At 37.1% G+C, this 21,953-nt stretch overlaps 1 protein-coding gene across 1 annotated transcript in view; it reads left to right on the top strand.

The window, feature by feature from the left end:
• The window catches only part of LOC132151888 (tumor protein p63-regulated gene 1-like protein), a 28,527-nt gene extending 7,781 nt beyond the window's left edge, over positions 1-20,746 (top strand). Inside the window, exons 5-6 of the mRNA XM_059560396.1 lie at positions 17,494-17,647; positions 19,989-20,746. Coding sequence (XP_059416379.1) covers positions 17,494-17,647; positions 19,989-20,183 — 349 coding nt within the window. The 3' untranslated portion in view covers positions 20,184-20,746. The remainder of the gene's footprint in view (positions 1-17,493; positions 17,648-19,988) is intronic.
• The last annotated feature ends 1,207 nt before the right edge of the window (positions 20,747-21,953 follow it).

Genomic DNA, 21,953 nt, shown 5'->3' with positions numbered 1-21,953 from the left:
GGCGGTGGTTGAGAAGTTCAGGGAAGTTCAGTCGTAGTCGGCCGCTTTCAACAAATTTATTCCCTGCCGTCCCGTCTTCATCTAAAATCTCTAAAGGGGGCTGGTCCATCTCGATCTTAGGATCATTGGCAGGATCAGAAGAGTAGTGTGTCTACTCGGGGCCCTCCTTCCTTTAGGAGTCGGGAGCAGAGGCGGGCAAGTGCTAAGAGGACGAGAGCAGATCTCAGGATGGTGCTGAATGAGAAGTGTCACCATTTTAATCTGCACTCTGATTGTAACACTTCTTGATAATATTTATTTGATCCCCTGCTGATTTTGTAAGTTTACCCACTAACAAAGAAATTAAGGTTCTGTAATTTTTATAGTATGTTTATTTTAACAGAGAGAGACAGAATATCAACCAAAAAATCCAGAAAAAACACATTATATAAAGGTTAGAAATGAAATAAGCATTTGATACCCTACCAACCAGCAAGAATTCTGGCTCCCACAGGCTGGTTATGTACCCATGTGCAACACAGATTAGTCCTGCCACTAAGAAGTTACTCCTTGCATCAGCTCATTAGGTGTATAAGACACCTGTCCACGCAATCTGTGTATTCCATTCCAACCTCTCCCACCACCATGGGCAAGACCAAAGAGCTCTCAAAGGATATCAGAGACAAGATTGTAGATCTGCACAAGACTTGAATGGGCTACAAGACTATCAGTAAGAAGCTTGGTGAGAAGGAGACAACTGTTGGTGCGATTATTCGGAAATGGAAGAAATACAAAATAACCATCAATCTGCCTTGGTCTGGAGCTCCGTGCAAGATCTTGCCTCATGGGGTAAGGATGATCATGAGAAAGGTGAGAAATAAGCCCCAAACTACATGGGATGAGATTGTTAATGATCCTAAAGTTGTTTGGACCACTGTCACCAAGCAAAACATCAGTAACACACTACGCCGCAATGGATTGAAATGAGGTCCCCCTGCTCAAGAAAGCACATAAACTGGCCCATTTAAGGTTTGCCAAAAAACATCTAAATGGTTCAGAGAAGGCTTGGGAGAAAGTGCTGTGATCAGATGAGACAAAAATTTAGCTTTTTGGCATTAACTCGACTCATCGTGATTGGAGGGAGAGAAATGCTAACTATGACTCCAAGAACACCATCCCTACAATCAAGCAGGGGATCAAATAAGTATTTTCGCCACTGTACTAGCTCTCTTACTGCATGACACAAAGGCAGCAATACGATCACTGGCATTTATTTTTTCTGATAACAGTGGAAACAACTTAAAGGGTACATAACATACACAGTATCACCTAATCTCATGTTAATTTTGCGTACCTATAGAGTAGTACTGCATCCTTCATATATCCAAAAAGTCTTTAATTTTACCATATTTATAAAAGAAATATATAGCTTTCCGATTCTCTCCAGAAAAAGCAGAGCTCCTGGAGGCTTGCCATGGGCGGAGCTATAATACTGATGTTTCGTGTTGTTTCCATTAACATTCACTTATGTGCTGATTTCCAACAAAAGATGCAATTGTACTTACATGAATGGGGTATTTTATCCCAGGGACCGCTCCATGTTTTAATAGCAAACGATGTGCAAATCCAATGTCGACTTGGGCCTTGTTTATAAAACATCCGTCACTGAAATGACCAGAACACACAAAGGCACTTGATACACTCCGTTGCTGTCCCGGAAAAACAAACTGCATCCACTGTTCGTGTAACGCTGGGTTCTTTGGGAAGCTGAACACGGTAAACTTTCCTTCACATACAAAAATCCAGTTATTTGGAGACATTCTCGAACAAATCCTATACAGCCCTGCTGACGATTTCCCAATGAAGCGCATTAATGTGCGCGGTCTCGCTCTCCTCTGGTCAACGTGTTCTCGGGCGTGCTTTTCCAAGAGAAATGTTCATATAAGGAGTTCACTATCGTCTACGTCAGTGGTGTTCAACCTGTGGTGGTATTGCAGGTGGGCCGCCAATTACTATTAAAAGAAACAATAATATTGTTCATATATGTCAAAATGTCTTAGTCATAACATAATAACACAATTTCATATATATAATTAAATAAAAAAATAAACATTAAACTGATACTATGCTTCCACTATTCGAGCTCGCTGATTGGTTTAAGAATAAACCACCAATTTATCTTAGATATTTTTGGTGCATATGCTACAGAACAACAAATTCAAACATGCATAAACGGCTGTCAACATGTTTCCTCCTGACTGCTTGCTCTGCTGACTGTCTACCCGCTGCTGAGCTCTGGCTGGATCTGGTTTTCCCGTTTTGCTGAGCGGTGCCAGACCAAGTTATTCTCTGTTCATCTCCAGGTCATTCTAGGGCTGTGTGATTAATCGAAATTGTCATAAAATCACGATTTGTGCGTGCGCGCTTTGTAAATCGCTTTATAGCACCATTTTCCGCGGCCCTGACCTCCCACAGTATGCTATCCGATCCAATCAGAATGCAGCGCTCCTAGCGTGTATCTGAGCATGCGCGTCTGGTTTTGTAAAAAAAAAAAAAAAAAGGAAATCTGTGTGTGAGCTGAGAGGTTCGCGCTCGCAAATTATTTTAATGTGCTGTCGCGTTACATTAATGCGCTCTCGCTGCTGCTTCTGCACCGCTCGCACATAGTGTATACGCACTGCAGACGGAGTATACGTGTGAACCTGTATAATGTATAACAAATCTATTTCAACACATGAGGCACCGCTACAATTAATGAGCTATATGAACAATGCATGGCAAAAAAAGAAAAAAAGTCCCTGGACACGGGATTTATTTATTTATATATATTTTTATATATTTTATTTATCTGTGTGTGTCAAAATTGTGATTAAAATTGAAATCACAAAATTTATCAAAGAGATCGCGATAGGTTTTTTTTTTGTCCATATCGCACAACCCTAGTTCATTCAATGAATACAGTTAACAATCTAGTTTCTGAGTACTAAGTTATTAACCCAACAATAGCGGGGTCAGTTAATTTTTTTGCAGTGGGTCGCGCAAACAAATGTGTTTGGTTGTGTGGGCCGCAAGTTGAAAAAGGTTGGGAACCACTGGTCAGATGAAACTTGTACCAACCTGGAAGTAAGATTTTCGGCACAGAAATTCTCAGTCATTCTTCTAAATTATTTTTTATAACTTTGGCCATGTTAAGCTTGAGAATCCATCTCTTTAACACTGTGAACAACTCTGAATACATGAAACACCATTGTAAACCCCCTTTAAAATACTCAATTATTTTTGCCTCTACAGATAAGAGTAATGCATCTGAAAATGTCCAGGGTATACTGTTTGTATACACTCACAATATCAACAAAATGTTGTGTTTTTGTAAAATAAAGAAAACATACAAGATGTGCTTTCTGCTGTCTCAATCTCGGAAGTCGTGGCTTAGTGGTTAGAGAGTTTGACTCCTAACCCTAAGGCTGTGAGTTCGAGTCTCGGGCCAGCAATACCACGACTGAGGTGCCCTTGAGCAAGGCACCGAACCCCCCAACTGTTCCCTGGGCGCCGCAGCATAAATGGCTGCCCACTGCTCCGTGTGTGTGTTCACAGTGTGTGTGTGTTCACTACTGTGTGTGTGCACTTTGGATGGGTTAAATGCAGAGCACGAATTCTGAGTATGGGTCACCATACTTGGCTGTATGTCACTTCCCTTCACTTTCACTTGGATTGGCCACAAAAATTAACCGAAATTAAGCCTATAGGCTATTTGCTCACAGACATGAAAAATATATCTATAGAAAGCTTGAAATGTATACTTTGAAATGAACCAATTCAAATTGAAAACAAGAACTCTCTGACTATATAATTTGTATGAAAGGTGCATTTCTCTCTGAAGGCGTGTCCTGTTCTGCGAAGTTGGTGAGTCAGCATCGTCAGCTTCATCTTTGTAGCTGATGCAGACTCATAAAAAATCTTGGTTACGTGTGGTAACCCTCGTACCATACAGAACCGAGACATTCCCTTTCAGTCAGTCACTCTCTACGTTACGTAACCGACAAATTGGGATTCCCTACCAAAGCGGCATAGATGCTGCCGAGCACTAGATTCCAGCAGCGGCAACGGAGCTCAACCCCCCTTTTTTTGAGTAAACGAAGCCTGGATCGCAGCTCCGAGATGGTCATCTTCCAGCAATGGGAACATGACTTATACACGAATGCCACCTCAGCGTGTTTAATGCCCAGACACGTGAGGCAGCGATTGTGACCATCACCCTGTCGCCAGGTAACGACCGGATACAGAAACGCACTGGTGAACACCTGCTGCCTCTTTATGCTCACAATGTGATCAGCTGCAGTTGGATACAATAAGTACAGGCCAATGTGCATTGGCTTGTTTAGTTTACACTCGAAGTGCGATCCCAATTCGTTAGTCACCGACATGACGTCGAGAGTGACCGATTGAAAGGGAACACTAGTTTATTTATAAATAATTGACATTTCTCCATGTTATTTTTCCCAACAAATACAGTAGTCATTACTTTTGCCAGTGCTTTGCGCCAAGCCTTATGCATGCACTTAAGTGTGGAATAGGCTATATATTAAAGGCTTTATATTGTTAGTTTCCCACCCACCAGTATATATTTAATTAATTTAATGGTCCCACTTTATATTAAGTGGCCTGTGTACTTTAAAAAAATAATTACAATGTACTTATCATGTTCATATTGTATTGCAGAACACTTTTGCTGCTACTGAGGTGGGAAACGGATAAGGTTAGGGACAGGTTTGGTGGTATGGATAGGTTTAAGAGTGGGTTAAAGTGTAATTATAAATATAATTACATAAATTAATTACAGATGTATTTACATGCAGTGCCTTCTACAAACGCAGTTAAAGTCAAGGTGATGAGTAGACTGAAGTTGGGGTCAGGTGGTTGTGCTGCGGAATGTGTTTCCCATACGTTTATTTATTTTTGGAGACTCGCCACAATTTTAAAACTGATCGATTTTCAAAAAGGCTTCGTTGAATAAACATGAGTAACGTTACGTACTGCACGTTTAATAATAATAATTCCTTACATTTATATGTTTAAATATCAAAACGAGGCACAGGTGTTTTTATATCACTGTATTTCTGAAGGAAGACTTGCATGTTATATATCTGATAAAGCAGCGTGTGAGCGTACCAGCTCTACTTTGTTTACAGCTGTTACTGGGCAAACCTCTATTTCTCGCGCTTTATGTCTATGCTTTAAAACATCTCCTGCTGGCAAAGAATGAATTTGCATTTTCCACGCGGCAAACATATTTTGTATGTTATCAAAAAATATCTACTCTAGAGGGACTTGGCTGTTGTTATTGATTCTATTTGGAAGTCTACCGGAAGTAGGTTCACAGTTAGGTCCACAAAAGCGCGCATGCGCAGTAACGTTTGTTTATGTTGTTGCCGTTGAAACCGTCTATACACACACACACACACACATAATTGCATAAGAAATGAAAAGAAAAAAAAATACAAAAAGATTAGAAAGGTAGTTAGATATTTTTTATTTAAAGAATAGAATTAGAATAGTGAGTGCTAAAGTTAGAGAGTCAAATAAAGATGGAAGAGATGGGTTTTAATTTCTTGAAGATGGCTAAGGACTGAGTTGGGGAGGTCATTCCACCAGGAGGGAACATTTAATTTAAAATTCTGTAAAAGTGACTTTGTGCTTCTTTGGGATGGCACAATCAAGCGACGTTCACTTGCAGAATGCAAGCTTCTAGAGGGCACATAAGTCTGAAGTAATAAATTCAGGTAAATGGGTTCAGAGCCAGTGGTAGGTTTGTAGGCAAACATCAATGCCTTGAATTTTATGCGAGCAGCTATTGGTAGCCAGTGCAAATTGATAAACAGAGATGTGACGTGTATTCTTTTTTGCTCATTAAAAATTAATCTAGCTGCCGCATTCTGTTTAATTGTAAAGGTTTGATAGAACTGGCTGGAAGACCTGCCAAGAGAGCATTGCAATAGTCCAGCCTGGACAGAACAAGAGCTTGAACAAGGAGTTGTGCAGCATGCTCCGAAAGAAAGGGTCTGATCTTCTTGATGTTGAATAAAGCAAATCTGCAGGATCGGACAGTTTTAGCAATGTGGTCTGAGAAAATAAGCTGATCATCAATCATAACTCCAAGGCTTCTGGCTGTTTTTGAAGGAGTTATGGTTGATGTGCCTAACTTAATGGTGAAATTGTGATGAAACGATGGGTTTGCTGGAACCACAAGCAGTTCTGTCTTGGCAAGGTTGAGTTGAAGGTGATGGTCCATCATCCAGCAAGAAATGTCTGTTAGACAGGCTGAGATGGGAGTAGCTACCGTCGGATCATCAGGATGGAATGAGAGGTAGAGTTGAGTGTCATCAGCATAGCAATGGTATAAAAAGCCATGTTTCTGAATGACAGAACCTTATGATGCCATGTAGACAGAGAAGAGAAGTGGTCCAAGAACTGAGCCCTGAGGCATCCTAGTAGTTAGATGTTGTGACTTGGATACCTAACCTCTCCAAGATACTTTGAAGGACCTATCTAGGTCTTTTTTTTGTTTGCTATAGGTAAGACTCAAACCACTGAAGTGTGGTTCCTGAGATGCCCTTTGCCAGTAGGGTTGATAGGAGGATCTGGTGGTTAACCGTGTCAAAAGCAGCGGACAGATCAAGCAGGATAAGTACTGAAGATTTGGATTCCGCTCTTGCCAGTCTTAGGGCTTCAACAACTGAGACCAAGGCAGTCTCGGTTGAATGTCCACTTCTGAAGCCAGATTGGTTGCTGTCAAGGAGGTTGTTATGTGTGAGAAATCCAGAGACTTGGTTGAACACAGCTCGTTCAAGTGTTTTAGCAATGAAAGGAAGAAGGGAAACTGGTCTGTAGTTCTCTAAAAGAGATGGGTTGAGGTTGGGTTTCTTAAGTAGTGGAGTTATACGAGCCTGTCTAAATGATGAGGGAAAAACACTAGTGTGGAGGGATGTGTTAATGATATGAGTGAGTGCAGGTACAACTGCAAGAGAAATGGCTTGAAGGAGATGAGATGGAATAGGATCAAGCGGGCAAGTAGTAGGATGATTAGAAAGGATGAGTTTGGAGACTTCTGCCTCAGAGAGTGAAGAGAATGATGTAAATGAGTGTATGTTTGTTGGTGATATGAGCTTGCCTGATTGTGGTGTGGAAAATTGTGAACTGATGTTTTTAATTTTATTAATGAAAAACGTGGCAAAGTCGTCAGCTATTAGAGATGAAGCAGGAGGGTGAGGAGGAGGACAAAGAAGTGAGGAAAATGTTTTAAAAAGCATGCGAGAGTTAGATGAATTGTTAATTTTGTTATGGTAGTATGTCATTTTAGCCGTGGAGACGTTAGCAGAGAAGGAAGATAGGAGTGACTGATACACATTAAGGTCAGTAGTATTTTTGGATTTGCGCCACACCCTTTCAGCAGCTCTGGGCTTAGAACGGTGTTCACGTAGAACATCAGATAACCAAGGGGCAGAAGGGGTGGTATGGGCTGGCCTGGAAGACAAGGGGCAAACAGTGTCTAAACAATATGTAAGAGTGGAGCAGAAAGTATCAGTAGCACTGTTTGCATCAAAAGATGCTAACAGTTTAGAGGAAGGAAGTGAAGATGAAACCATTGCAGATAACTGGGAGGGTGAGAGTGTGTGTAGGTTATGTCGAAAGATGACATGTGGAGGGGTAAGTGATGTGTCAGGGACCATGTTGAGGTTAAGAGTGAGGAGGAAGTGATCCGACGTGTGCAGTGGAGTAACCAGTACATGATCAGTAGAGCAGTAAGGCCACTTAATATAAAGTGAGACCAATTTAATTAATATAAAGTCAACTAATAACACACCTAGTCGACGACTAGTCTACTAGAAAAATCTTTAGTCAGGGGCAGCCCTAATGACTTTAATTAATTATTGGATTTATGTAAGTAATTTTGTCTTTAGATTGTAACCTTAACTGGCCCTGAAGTGCTGTTCCAACTTGGATCAGTAACCTATAATATTCTCACAATAAAGTATTTTGTATGTTTGGGAATATTTTAGCCAATGGCTTTGAACTCTCATTCATTCCTGTACTTTTCTCCATCCTCAATGTGCTGCTTAAAGCCTTAAACAGACGAATGAGGAAAATCTGAGACCATGAGTAATTTTTCCTAACCGCGTTAGCGGTTTTTACAGGGTGATAAAACCTACAATGCAGCAGGATTTAACAAATGGTATCAGAGGGGAAGGAGGCCAGAGTCTCTTTTCTTCTTTTAATTTTTGTGTGGAGGGATTATTTGAATGGAAATGGGATGTAAGGAGGACTTTATGACACAGGGAGGGAGGGGAGAACTGTCAGTACAGCTCTTGTGAAACCGATTAGAGGTAGAAATTAATGTAGTGCTTTCATCTAAACCCTTTAAAGCTGGCTCAGGGGACACCAACCCAAATAAAACTAATTTGATGAATAAAATGTAAAGCGGCGTGAAGTACTTAGGAGAGGCAGGCTGTATTGAGCTGATTTTATCTCCCCACATTACATTCAATTATAAATAAAATGCCATCGAAAACCACCCTAGAGCGTTGAAGGAAAAAAGCAAGCTTTAAAGCCACTCTCTTTCTTTTTTCTTTCTCCTTCCACATTTTGCTTAATAATTTCTTTCCATCTCCCACATAATTTTTTATTGTCTCTCTCTCAATCTCATGCTCAAGCTGTCTGCACTTCTCTCTTTTAAATTAATGTGCACGCAGTTCCCTTCATATGTTGTCCTTTTTAACTTACAACACCTCTTAAATATTATTCTTATTAACTCACAACACCTCTTAAATATTATTCTTATTGATCTCCAGGCTGTCATTTCTTTTGTCTCATTGACTGTAATCACTGCAGATGATGAGCCCTTCATTCTTTTATGGTTAGTCACCTCAGATGACACCTGAGATGTTTTTTGTTCAGAACCTCACTTACAGTACAGTAGTGGGACAGTAGAATACAGGATAGTAGAATACTACAGTAGAATTGCCTCAAAAAGGCAAATCTCAGCTATTACTTTACACCATCATTCATTTTCAGTCCGATGAATTATTGAGCAAATGGAATGTCTTATGGTTCTGTGCTACGGTCAGTATTATCTTCATGTCAGCATGTATAAATTGCAATGCTCCAGTGTTATAATTGCAGGCATTTGTGCATTCTATGGAAATTCAGTGTGCAGATTTTAGTCTCTGTTTGTGTTGTTTCCTTGAGCTATCAGTAGTTGACACTGGATCAATGCAATGTATCAGCCGAATATTATTAAAATTGGCACCATATCAATACTAATGTTATAGTTTTTTTTTTTCATTCATCAGTTTTGGATAGGATTAGATATACTACCATTCAAAAGTTTTGAGTCTGATTTATTTTATGGTTTTTAAAGATGATTCTTATGCTCAACAAGTAATACTGTGAAATATTATTGCAATTTAAAACAATTGTTTTCTGTTTTAATATATTTTAAAATGTTTTTGTTTTTATTCTTTTAATGGCAAAGCAAAAATTCAATATTATATATTACTCAGAAACCACTCTAATATGCTGGTTTGGTGCTTATGAAACATTTCTTAATATCAATGTTAAAAACAGTTCATATTTTTGTGTTTTTATTTTTCAGCATCTTTGTTGAATAGAATATTCAAAAGAACAGCATTAATGACAGAATGTTGTGTAAAAAGTCTTTACTGTCACTACTGATCAATTTCATGCATCCTTAGATTGCATTTACATCTAGTCTAGTAGCACTGTCATGTACTGCATAATTTTTAACATATCTATTTTTAGAATATCTATTATAATGTTGTGATTCCTAAATTAAATTGAAGCATTTAAAACTAGTGTATTATATTTTACTTTTGTTTTCAAAATGTAACGAATAATATTAAAATAATTAATGGCATATAAACATCAGCAAGAATTTTTATATTGTGCATTCAGACAGCATTTGACAACTCTGTCAAAAACATCATATTTAAAACCTTTCCTCAGATTTCCACAAAATTGTCAGGGTAGGACACGTGAAAAAAAAAAAGTGTGCCGATTACGTGTGGACTTTTGCCATGAGTCATTACAGTGATTAATGACTAGACTACTGGCTTTACTAAGGACAAGACAGACCTGTAACTCTTTCTTCCTGTTCTGTTTTTAATTCCAAGACTGTACACTTCTTAGCAAAAAGAGCATTGGATGTGTATTCAGTCAGTCAGGAAAAAGTTTTCACTTGATAATGAAATGTATTTACTGTACAGCCAAACAATGCAGTGATTACACCATGTCTAAGTTTTCTTAGCCCTGATGTGGTGCAAAGAGAGTTCATTCACTGCGGCTGGATGAAGGAGTGTTTTCAAAATGTGCTTTTCAACCCAGACTGTCTAGACATTACCCATCTATCCTGCACATCACTCATGTGTTCACCGTAGCTTGTGCTGACAAGAACTTTTTTGAACATTTTTTACAGAATGTTTTTATAAAAGAATTTTAAAAAGCAAGTCAAATGTAAAAAGGATGTTTATGAAACAGTGTTTTCAGTGTTTTCAGCTATCTGTCAAAGGAAAGCATATAGAGAATGAAATTTGCAATTAAGCACGGAAGATTGCCATTAAAAAAACTTGGATAGGCGAAGCAATGACCATATATCACCACAGAGAAGATAGAGAATAACTGTTCTGTTAATATTTTTTAAAATGTAATTTATTACTATGAAATGAAACCAAAGCTGAATTTTCAGCAGCCATTACTAAGTCTTCAGCGTCACATTCTAATATGCAGATATTTTGCTCAAGAAACATTTCTTAACATATTTTTACGGAAACCATTATAATTTTTTCTTATGTCGTCTGCCACTTTTGATCAATTTAATGAGTCATTGCTTTTTTTTTTTGTAATTAACTGTTTTTTCATTTTAATAGAACACATAAAAATACATCGCAACACAGACCTCCCAGAACCTCCCCCCATCCCACACATATCCCATCGTACCCCAGAAACCAGATAAATACTAAAGTAAAACAATACAAGATCAAATAAATATATATATTTAAATAAATAAAAACAGAACTAATAGTAATATAAACAACAGAATAACATCTTTAGACTAAATAACAAAATCTTCAAGACTATGGAAATCCAGTTCTTCCACATAGATAGAGTAGCAGGCTTTGCGGGGTTAGTCTGTGCGACAGTTCCAGGTATAGTATTTCCAATAAAGAATGAATCCAACGCTTAGCAGAAAGGTCATGAGAGGATTTCCAGCATTGAACTAGTATTTTCTTTGCCGCAGTTAAAGCTGCTAGCCAAAATTTCTATTTTTTCTCACTTACAGATAATTGAGAATTATCATTCAACAATAAAATTACAGGATCTTTTGGAAAATGAATCTTGATAACCTTGTATAAAAACATCAAGCACAATGTCCCAAAACACCTGGACAGTCCCATAGCATATTATGTATCAAAGTGTCAAGGCAACCTGGTCCGCAAAATATTCAATATGGGGTGAAATACCCATAGAATAACGCATTAATGAGCCATTGCTAAATTAAAGTATACATTTCTTTAAAAAAAAAAACATTGTACATGTACATTGTAGCTGCATAATATGGTTACAACTTCAAAATTAAATGAAATGCTGAATTTTTTTATTATTATTATTATTTTATTTAAAAAAAAAATCTTTTTGAAAATGTTTTGTTATATCTTTAGATAGATGTAAACTAATCAACCACATAACATTACTGAACACTTGATTATGAATCATACAGGTTTGCGGTTTGGTCAGCAGAGGGAGCAGTTTCACACATTTAGAGCAGCATCCACATACAGTAATATTCTCCCCAAACAGCACTGTATCCAAAACCACCTAGCACATATTACCTGATTAAGAACCAGGCAAGCAAAATAACTTCTGAATCACTTTTTAGTTTTGCAGATTTCCTTGACCTTGCGATCTATCTTCGCTTGTTCCATTAAGTGCTCTGGGCGGGGTGTAAACTGCACAAACAAAAGGACTGTATTGCAGCATTCATAGTGATTGACTTCCTGGAATGGATTAGCTAAAGTTTACATAGGGATTTGTTAACCATTTCTTAACTATGTGTCAACATGCTAGTGCTTGTCAGGTCATTCACTGTATTGACTGTGTCCACTGCAGTCATATAGATTAATGTTTCAGCATCGTTTGGACATGAGTGACTCCGGGATGATTTGTCAATGTCAAGAAGCATAACGCTAAATCTCTAAATCGTGTGTGTTTTATATGGTGAGCGCTGATTTATTCCTGACTGCAGTAAAATATTGTCTACAGTGCTATGAAAAAATATGTGAAACCTTTGGAATTGGTTGGCTACATGTATTAATTGGTCATAAAATATCATCTGATCTTTATCAATGTCACACGTATAGACAGACACAATGTGTTTAAGCTAACATAACAAACCAATAATAATCTTTCATGTCTTTATTGAACACATCTCATTAAACATTCACGCTGCTGTGAAAAATGTAAGGGAAGTGACTTTTTGTGATGAGTTTCACAATGTAATCCTAATCCCTTGTGTGTTCTGAGCAGCTAACCATATAAGCATCTTCTACATTGCAGTACTAAATAAAAACTATGGTATTTAAACAAAATAAGGAACAATACACTTCATTGTGCTGTTATAAAAAAAACATTGAAAGCTCAAAAAGTAAATTTGATTAAAAAGTCCATGACAATTTAATGCAGAAAACCAACCAAATCAAATAGATGAACATACTTTTTTTTTTTTTTTTTTCTTTTTTTTTTTTTTTTTCTTTTTTTTTTTTGCAACTGTATGTTACACAGAAGCATTATGATGTATGATTTCCTGGCATTTACTTCCCTGAATCTTCACCCCATGAAGGAAATTAGTCACTGGATAGAATAAGGCCCCACCTAGTATGTCTTTCTCTCATCTTCCCTTTTCTCTTATTCTCTGTCTGTGTCTTTCGTTCATGCAATTCTCCTGTCGAGTAAAACAGTGGCTTATAGACGTCTATGCAGTGAGTGTTGTAAAATCTGGTCATGCTGCTCATTTGTAGGATCTATTGAGCAATCTGAGGTTTTGTTTGTTGGCTCTGGCACTCCGCGAGCCACTTGCCATGACAGCTGTGGCAGACCTCTGATATTCATCTAGTGTGTTACCAGTCCTCAGTCACCGCTACAGGAATTTCAAGACGCTGCACCAAAGCTTTACTAAGAATACATTGGAGTGTGTGTTTCTTGTTGTTCATTTTTAAAAAATGAAACTCATCAATCCTACATTAAACCTCCCATGCTACTGTATATGAATTGTTTTATCTTCTTTTTCATGTCATCTAAGGTAACACTAAATGACTGCAGAAAAAACAATTTCCCATGTGTTTGTCACTGACATGCCATTTAATCTAAGGAATGTGAAGTGTTTTACAATAAAGTTCATTTTGGTGTTTCTGTATTTAAGTACACTACATTGTAGCATTAAATGACAGAATGGCATTAAGAAAATTTCTCAGTGATCCTGGCAAACCAATCACATAATGGCTCTGATGTCACTGAATCCCTTTCAGATATTAATGTCAACCAGTCATGATTTGCAGATAGCGTAGAAATCATAGAATAGTGGTGTAAAATGAATCACAACTGTTGCAGAAGTGTTTAAGATCACTTAATAAACAACTTTTTTTGATAACAGACTGTAAAACACTTTAAAGCAAACATGCCAGCAAACATATATTTATATCAATTTATAACATGACAATCCTTTATTATTATTATTATTACACAAAAGCAGTTTATTAAGGCATTCCCTTTGTGGAGGGACTCTGACACTTCTGACACTTTTGAAAATGATTTAAATTATTTAATAAAAAAATATTTAATAGTTAAAAGTTTTTGCATATGTCATTTTTTTTATTTCTTTGAACAAGAATATTGTCTGCATTATGAAGCAATTACAATTTAAAAAGTGAAAGTGACGTTACATTCAGCCAAGTATGGTGACCCAAACTCAGAATTCGTGATCTGCATTTAACCCATCCGAAGTGCACACACACACTGTGAACACACACACACACACTGTGAGCACACACCCGGAGCAGTGGGCAGCCATTTATGCTGCGGCGCCCGGGGAGCAGTTGGGGGTTCGGTGCCTTGCTCAAGGGGCACCTAAGTCGTGGTATTGAAGGTGGAGAGAGAACTGTACATGCACTCCCCCCACCTACAATTCCTGCCAGCCCGGGACTCGAACTCACAACCTTTCACTTGCAAGTCCGGCTCTCTAACCATTAGGCCAAGACTTCCCCTCTTTTCATTAATCATTTAATGATTAATGTGACTTTGAAAATGATAAAATGTATTTATAATATATATATATATATGTGTGTGTGTGTGTGTGTGTGTACACTATCCCACTATTGTTTTGTGTAATTGTAAAACTGAGTAACATCTTGTGCCAAAGCATCTTTATATTTGAAAAATGTTGCTTCAAATACTGAACATAAACAGACACAAAACATTATTCAAATTATGGCCAGCAGGAAACATTAAATGAAGTGTGACTTTTTTTCTAGGAATACACTTCTGCGTGTAACGCATCCCAGGGAAGCTTGTGCGTCATGCATGACAGATCTTAGCATTCATTTTTCACCTCCTCTTTTTTCCTTTTCTTTTCATCCCTCCCTTTCCCTCCCTTTCTCAATCATGAAGAGTGATGGAATGAAATAGTCTGTGTGTATGAGAGAGAGAGAGAGAGAGAGAGAGAGAGAGAGAGAGAGAGACTCGTGGCAATGATCAGTGAAAGCTCAAGCCTGTACCATAAACAGTGAATGTCCTAGCCCTCTGGCTGCTGCGGCCCAGCCCTCTGCCTGTCTCAACTGGCCCTCATGTACTGATAGCTTTCCTCTGGAATCGACTCACACACACACACACAGAATAAAACACACATCTGCTTTCCCACAAACAATGTATGCACATTTTATGCTTTTAAGCAAACATACAAAACGTAATATAATCAAGACACAGTAAAATTTTCAGCCTTTTATTTCTGAGTCAGATTTTGTGCCGCCCCATGATAACCTTTCCTCTCTTTTTCTCTCAACACAGCAGTTTATTCAGCAGGGTGTAGTCAGCGAGACCTCAGCAGCCATTGTCAAGTTCTGAAAGTGTTAGTGTAAACAGGCAGCACCGGGAGAGCTGGAGACACAGCCTTGCCCTGTAGTTACGTTTTTCTTTTTTTTTTCTGTCTAAAGAGTCCCTCTTTCTCTGTAGCTTTAAGGTATGTGTGTTTGGCGAGGATCTGGTCCTGTTTAAGAGTCTGTTGGTTTTGTCAAAGTACGACACACCTGGAAATGCAACAGGAACGTTTTTAAGCATCTGTGCACATAATCAAATCAATCGTCTTGAATTGAAGATGGGGATATGTATTGATAAAAGGATTTATGTGTAAAGATTCCAAGCACTGACATCTGTGCACACTGAAAACAGAATGTTATATGTGCTACATAAAATACCCTAAATGAAAAAAACTGATATTAAACATACTTAAAGAAATAATTTATCTCACCCCCCCCCCCCCCCCAAAATCATTTATTTAATATTTCTCAATGTGTTAGTCATTGTTTATCCACTCTTATTTCATTCTATGCCCGTGTTTCTGCAGCAGGATATTGATGATAGTTCTTATGATCGTGTTGTTGTCCGTACTTAATATATATGCGACATATTTGTATACACTTCTTTATTTAGGTTGATTGAAAGATATTAAATGACTGTTTTTTCAGTTTATGTAAGCACTGCGTCATAACTTTGAGATATATAATTTGTGACAAATTCGTAGAACTAGTGAATAAGTGGAGAGTGTTGGGGAAAAGAATGAAGAGAAAAGGAATCAGTTGTTTCAACCCTCAGGCTGAATGTATCTATCTATCAGCTCAGAAAAACAAAAAAGGACAGTTAAAAGCTCCTGCGGCTAAACACTGAATGCTTTGTAGTGATAACAGTAGATGCTTGACTTTACCTGGAGCCCAGTCTTTCTGTATGAGCGTGAACTGGTTACGTTTTAATTGCCTGGGTGTTGTGCTGAAGGGCACATCAGTCTCAGTCAGACACATGAGAAGTGTTTTTCTCATGAAATTTCAGTAGAGAAATATAACTTCTTTCACTTCCAATAAAAACCCTACACTTTAAAAAAAAATAAAGGTTCTTTACTGGGGAACCGAAAATGGTTGTTTTATGGCATCGCTGCAAAAAAAACCCTTTTGAAACCTTTTATTTTTTAAGAGTGCATCTAAGATGAAAAGTTCCGGAAGTTGAATTTACACCAAGTTCATTCCATTAAAAGCTCTCTTGAATTAAGGAAATGCCAATTACATTTCTCAGATTTCCCAGACCTCTCTGGTAACTAATCATTCTGAAAACTGATTTTTTTTTTAAAAATTTGTATAATTCCTCATTCTGTATATTGTAAACAGGCACCATGCAATAGGATTCTGGTGAAAATGCAAAAGCGGAATGTGATGCAGCCAATCAGAATCTATTCACTTTTTAATTTACATTCATAAGGAACGTGATTTTAAACCAATGGCATTTTACTGTGGGCGGGGCTGCCTGGAGCAACAACACAGAAATAGAAACCAAGCGGGGAATAAGCAGGTCCAAAACTCATGTAAACGTTGAAGATGTTTTACTGCTTTTCAGTTTATTTTGTTGCACTAATACATGATGCAATACTTACAAATTGGTATTAAATGAAGAATGCTGATAAGTCTCTTGGTACAACTGTATGGACCATTTGTAAAAATCACAGCCTTCCATGCCATGACTGATGGAGAAATGGTATATAGTCAATTGTGAAAGATGTTTGCAAAATATGGAATGGTGCCAACACATTTCAAAGAGCGAATGTTTGGAGGTTTTAAAGCCCTGTGTTTGCTGCCAGGCGCTCTCTAGTCTTCTGAGGTTTCATCAGCCTGGAAAATAAAGACATCCCCTCTAGGCTTTTCATTAAAATCTATTTACTTAAAATGGCATAAGAGAAAGGCAGGGTGAATGAAAGAAAATCTGATGAGCGGAGGGAATTGCCTCTAAGCTTAGCAAACATTATGTTGGCTTGTGCATAAAGGAAGCAACCTGAAGAAAAATGGTGGCAGTTTTGGCAGGGAGTGAAGCTGGTGGGGGTCTGGGTTCAAGCAGACCTAATTGAATGCATGAAATTGTGAATCACTGAGCAGATAATGCACTTGTTAGTAAGTATTTGCAGCTGAGGAAAAAAAAAGTGTGTTCCTGTTTTTGTACAGTTGAATGATTTTTGTGCATGCTTTAGCAAAGTTCTTGATGCTAGGGACCTCCAAATATGCTGATCCCCTTTGTGAGATACCCACTTCCTAAAAAAAATATATATATTTATATATATATAGCCATTTATCAAAACTGTTGAGATGTGATTTTGAGTTTTGATTGCATACATGCATTACGTTATGTGTTTTTCAGGAGAGAAGGTGAGGGTGTGCGGGTGTTTTGGGATAAACTCAGAGAACCGTCTTTCACTTCCCGTTGGAATCCGTTTTCTGTTGACTATCCTTTCACTACATTCACCTATCACCCTGTCAAGAGTGCCAATGAGGAGCTGGGTCGCCTGTGTGATGTGAGTATTATAATGCAACACTTTTAACACAGTCAGGTCTCATGCCGTACATTTGACATTTCTATAAGATGTCTTGTTTTAGTCATACTATTAGACGTAAAAATGGCAAAACCCAACCTTTATATGAGCTCAATTCTCAAATGCCGTTTATTGACAAGTATTACGGAGGCGCTGCTACAGACGGCTTACAGAGGTGGAGTAAGAATCCACAGTTTCTTGGAATTAGAGTTTGGAAGAAATGACGCATTCATGGATGGTGTAATATTTATTTCACCACATGTTAAAGACTTCAAAGAATGACTGCCTGAGGCTGAGGAAAGGTTACTTAAGGCAGCGTTTCTCCAACTTCTAAAGCCACAGGGCCAGGAGAAATTTCCTGAATAAATCTTACCAAAAACCCAAAAAACTATTGACTTAAGTTATTGACTATAAGTATTAATGTATGAAAGGCTTACTTGTTTTACAAAGGGGCTTAGTGATTTCGCATTCATTATACAGGTTTTAAGAAGCCAGGCACTGAAAGTTGTTCATTTAGATATCAATATGGTAATGATGATAGTTTACTGTATATCTCATTGCAAAAGTAGGTGTATTATCAAAAACATGTTGTTGTTGTTTTAACAATAAGCTTACCAAACACTGCTTCTTTTATGTGTGCATGTAAGCGCATCTTTGTATTCATATAAAAGCAACCTTCTATTTTATTTATGTCTGTAAATAATATTCATTAAAAGATTATGTGCGTACTGAATGTAATGACATTTGTGAATTGCAATTAAATGAAAATGTTTAATCATTTCAATTTATGTTAAATGCAATTAGTTAAACATTGGAGTGATTTTTTTGCCCACTTCAGAGGTTTATCTTAATATATGTGACCCTGGACCACAAAACCAGTCTTAAGTCAATGGAGTATATTTTTAGCAATAGCCAAAAAAACATTGTATGGGTCAAAATTATACATTTTTCTTTTATGCCAAAAATCATTAGGATGTTGAGTAAAGATCATGTTCCATGAAGGTATTTTCTAAATTTCCTACTGTAAATACATCAAAACTTAATTTTTGATTAGTAATATGCATTGCTAAGAACTTCATTTGGACAACTATTTTCTCAGTATTTAGATTTTTTTGCACCCTTAGATTCCAGATTCATTTTCAGATAGTTGTATCTCGGCCAAATAATGCAATTTCTATCGTTATGTATTTGGATATAAAATTGTATTTATACATATTTGTAATGATCAGGTTGCAATTTTGTACATTTAAAATGATTACATTTAAATGTAATGATGAATAACGCACTACAATTACAAAATCAAGTACTTTATATGTGTAGAATATCTGTCAACATATCAGAAAAAAGTATATATACTAAACATAATTAAAACATTAATAAAACAATAATTAAAAATGTACTTTAAAATTTTGAAATTATTACAAAGTGTTCATTTTAAAACTACTTAATCATGTAAAGAAGAAAAAAGCTATTTTATATAGTGTAACAATATATAAAACTTCATAGTCACGGGAAAAAGGAGGCGGGAACCGGCAGACATTCAAATGAAAACTTTAATAACAAAATAAACACAAAACCGTGCGACAGCCCCTCATGGACGACTGCCGCACACAAACAAAACCAAACCACAAAATTAAATCCAGCCCTGGTCCTCTCTCGTCCTTCTCTGTCGTAACCCCTCCTCTTTATACTTCCGGAGCTCCTCCGTGGGACTCGAGACCGGTGAGTGGCGCAGGTTTCGCTCATTTCCAATCACTCCACCGGCCTCACTCTGTTCCCACGGCTCTCGGCCCCACCCCACTTAATTGTATTGAAAGCTGTATGATTTTTAGGTGTCATTGCTAACTATCTGAAGTAGCCTTCTTCTTATGTCATGATGATCTTTTTGAGTCGGGGGCCCGTGGACAGTTTAGGGCTATGAAAATTTTTAGACAATTAACCAGAAATTAAGTCCAAGTAATAGTTTAACCATATGCATAGATAGATCACTTTCAAAAACATGAGCTGCAAAATTGTGAAATTATATTTGTTTGGGTCCCTGGCTCACTCATCATGGCCATGGGGTCCAGGACAATCTGCTGTCCTTTTAAGTATTTACAGTATGTAGTTCAAGGTGTGAGCGAAGGGTGTTATGCAGGTGACCACACAGATCGCATAACCAGTCATTTGCACTTCGGGGTGTCTGCTCCCACAGCCACATTCCCATTCCTCACATTCCACCGCTGCTGTGTACTCAACCTGACAAACATGAGATGAGTTAAGTTCTCAAAAGATGTTTTAGTACTGAATAAATTACTTTTCCATATTTTCCTTCATTGTTTAGATTGAAAACTTCAGGGAGCAGCTGACTTTGGCAGCGCAGAAAGCCCACAGCAAGAATCCTGTACCCGGGAAAGCCAACGGAGTTCTTGTGCTGAATCAACCTATCCTAATCGAAACATACGTGGGTCTGATGTCTGTCATTGGCAACCAAAACAAGCTGGGCTATTGCTTAGCACGAGGCAACATTGGTTTCTGAGTGCACTTTGTTAGTCTTCCAGTGATGGTTTACACTAAGTAATTCTCTTATACCAGCTTAGCATGTGTAATTAATACTTATATAAGATACATGTATCATTTGTATTCCTAAAATACATTCAATGTCCATCAAACCTTTTAGTCTCGTCTAGTTATACTGCCCCAAAATCTTTTTAAATAACAATGTCAGTTGGGTCATTTCCTTTGGGTTGTGTCATGACATAGAAAATATGTTGTCCCTCCTCCTACGACTTCCTGTGTAGAAATATCTTGGTTTTAGTTTTGTTATTTCTCTGCAGGATCTGATTCATCGGCTATGTGATTTGTAAAGTGCCTTTACTTTCTTTCTGTATTTATGCTGATATTCTACCTCATCACAGGGCTTCTTACAGAGCAACTGGTGCATGAAGGTACTCTTCACTATTATTACAGTCGAACAGAGAGCTGGATTTTCCCTCATTTTGTAATGACTACATTTGCTTAGTCTTCTTGATTTGTTTCTACAGCAGAATGTCAAACATATTGTGAAATCTTTTTAAAAATAAATGCTTATACAGAAACGTGGTTCATTAGTGCTGAATACATTTTCATTAACTACAATTAGGAATAATTCAAACAAAATTGTGCTTGATGTGTGCTTCATTTATCTGAATAGTCTTCACTATTTTGATTTATAGGGCATTTCCCCATGCATGAATTATTAAGGTTGGGCCAGTGTAACCATATCTGGTTAAAAATATTATTAAATATATTTCATACTTTTACATTTTGCACTATATTTGTGTAAATTATACATTTAAGGAAATGTAATTGTCCTCTTAAAGACTGGCCTCAGTTAACATAATGTAGAACAGTCACTGATTGTAGATACTTTTCATTTGTTATTAAAAAAAATAAAAAATACTTATTGTGCAGCATCTAACCTTGGTAGTTTAGTCATTTCATATTTTTTTTTTATTATTTTGTATTATCATAATTAATGGAGAATTCACACTCATTATTTAAAACTATCAAAGACAGATTTTTAGTTTATAAGTAGCTTTATAAAAAGACAAAACAAATATTTGTATTCAGTTACTATTATGTATTATTTTTGTTTTTTATAATCTGCATTGCTTTAAATGAATATATAAACCATACTTAGATGATAAAATATAAGGTAAGATAAGTGCTTTATTGACAGCCTCGGGGAAATTGGACATGAAATTACAGGTCCTTTAAGAATGCAGAAAAAAAGCAGAATTAAATAATAAATGCATACAAAAATAAAAATCAGTGTTTGAAATGCTGTACAATGTGTAATTAGTTGCACAAAAAATGCATAGTGAACACTGGATTGTGCAAGAGAACATGCAAAACAGCTTTCGAATAAATGGAACAATTAGTACATACAGTAAATTAATAGATATGAAAATACACGTGAATTTTTTTATACCTTATGCTTTTTATATTTTAAAAATGTTTTGTTTACTACCTTTCTGCGGCCTCCTTTCTAAAGCGGGATATATACCCATCACCAGTGTGGAGTCTGCAGACTTAAAGCATGTACATTATAACTCTGACCTGGCGAACGTTATGTGTTAATCTCTTGTTTATCTGATGACATTTCTATAGGCTGCACAATGGCTCGGTGTGTGCTACCAGATCTCAATCCAGAAGCTCTTTGAATATATGTGCATTCTTTCCATTCATCAACCTCCCACAATATCAATTTACAGCTTGTGGCTTGTTTACTCAACCTGTTAGCTACCCTGTTCGTTTTGTACATGTT

Source organism: Carassius carassius, chromosome 10 (assembly GCF_963082965.1).
Source record: "Carassius carassius chromosome 10, fCarCar2.1, whole genome shotgun sequence".
NCBI lineage: Eukaryota > Metazoa > Chordata > Actinopteri > Cypriniformes > Cyprinidae > Carassius > Carassius carassius.
This window is presented reverse-complemented; position numbering and strand designations above follow the sequence as displayed.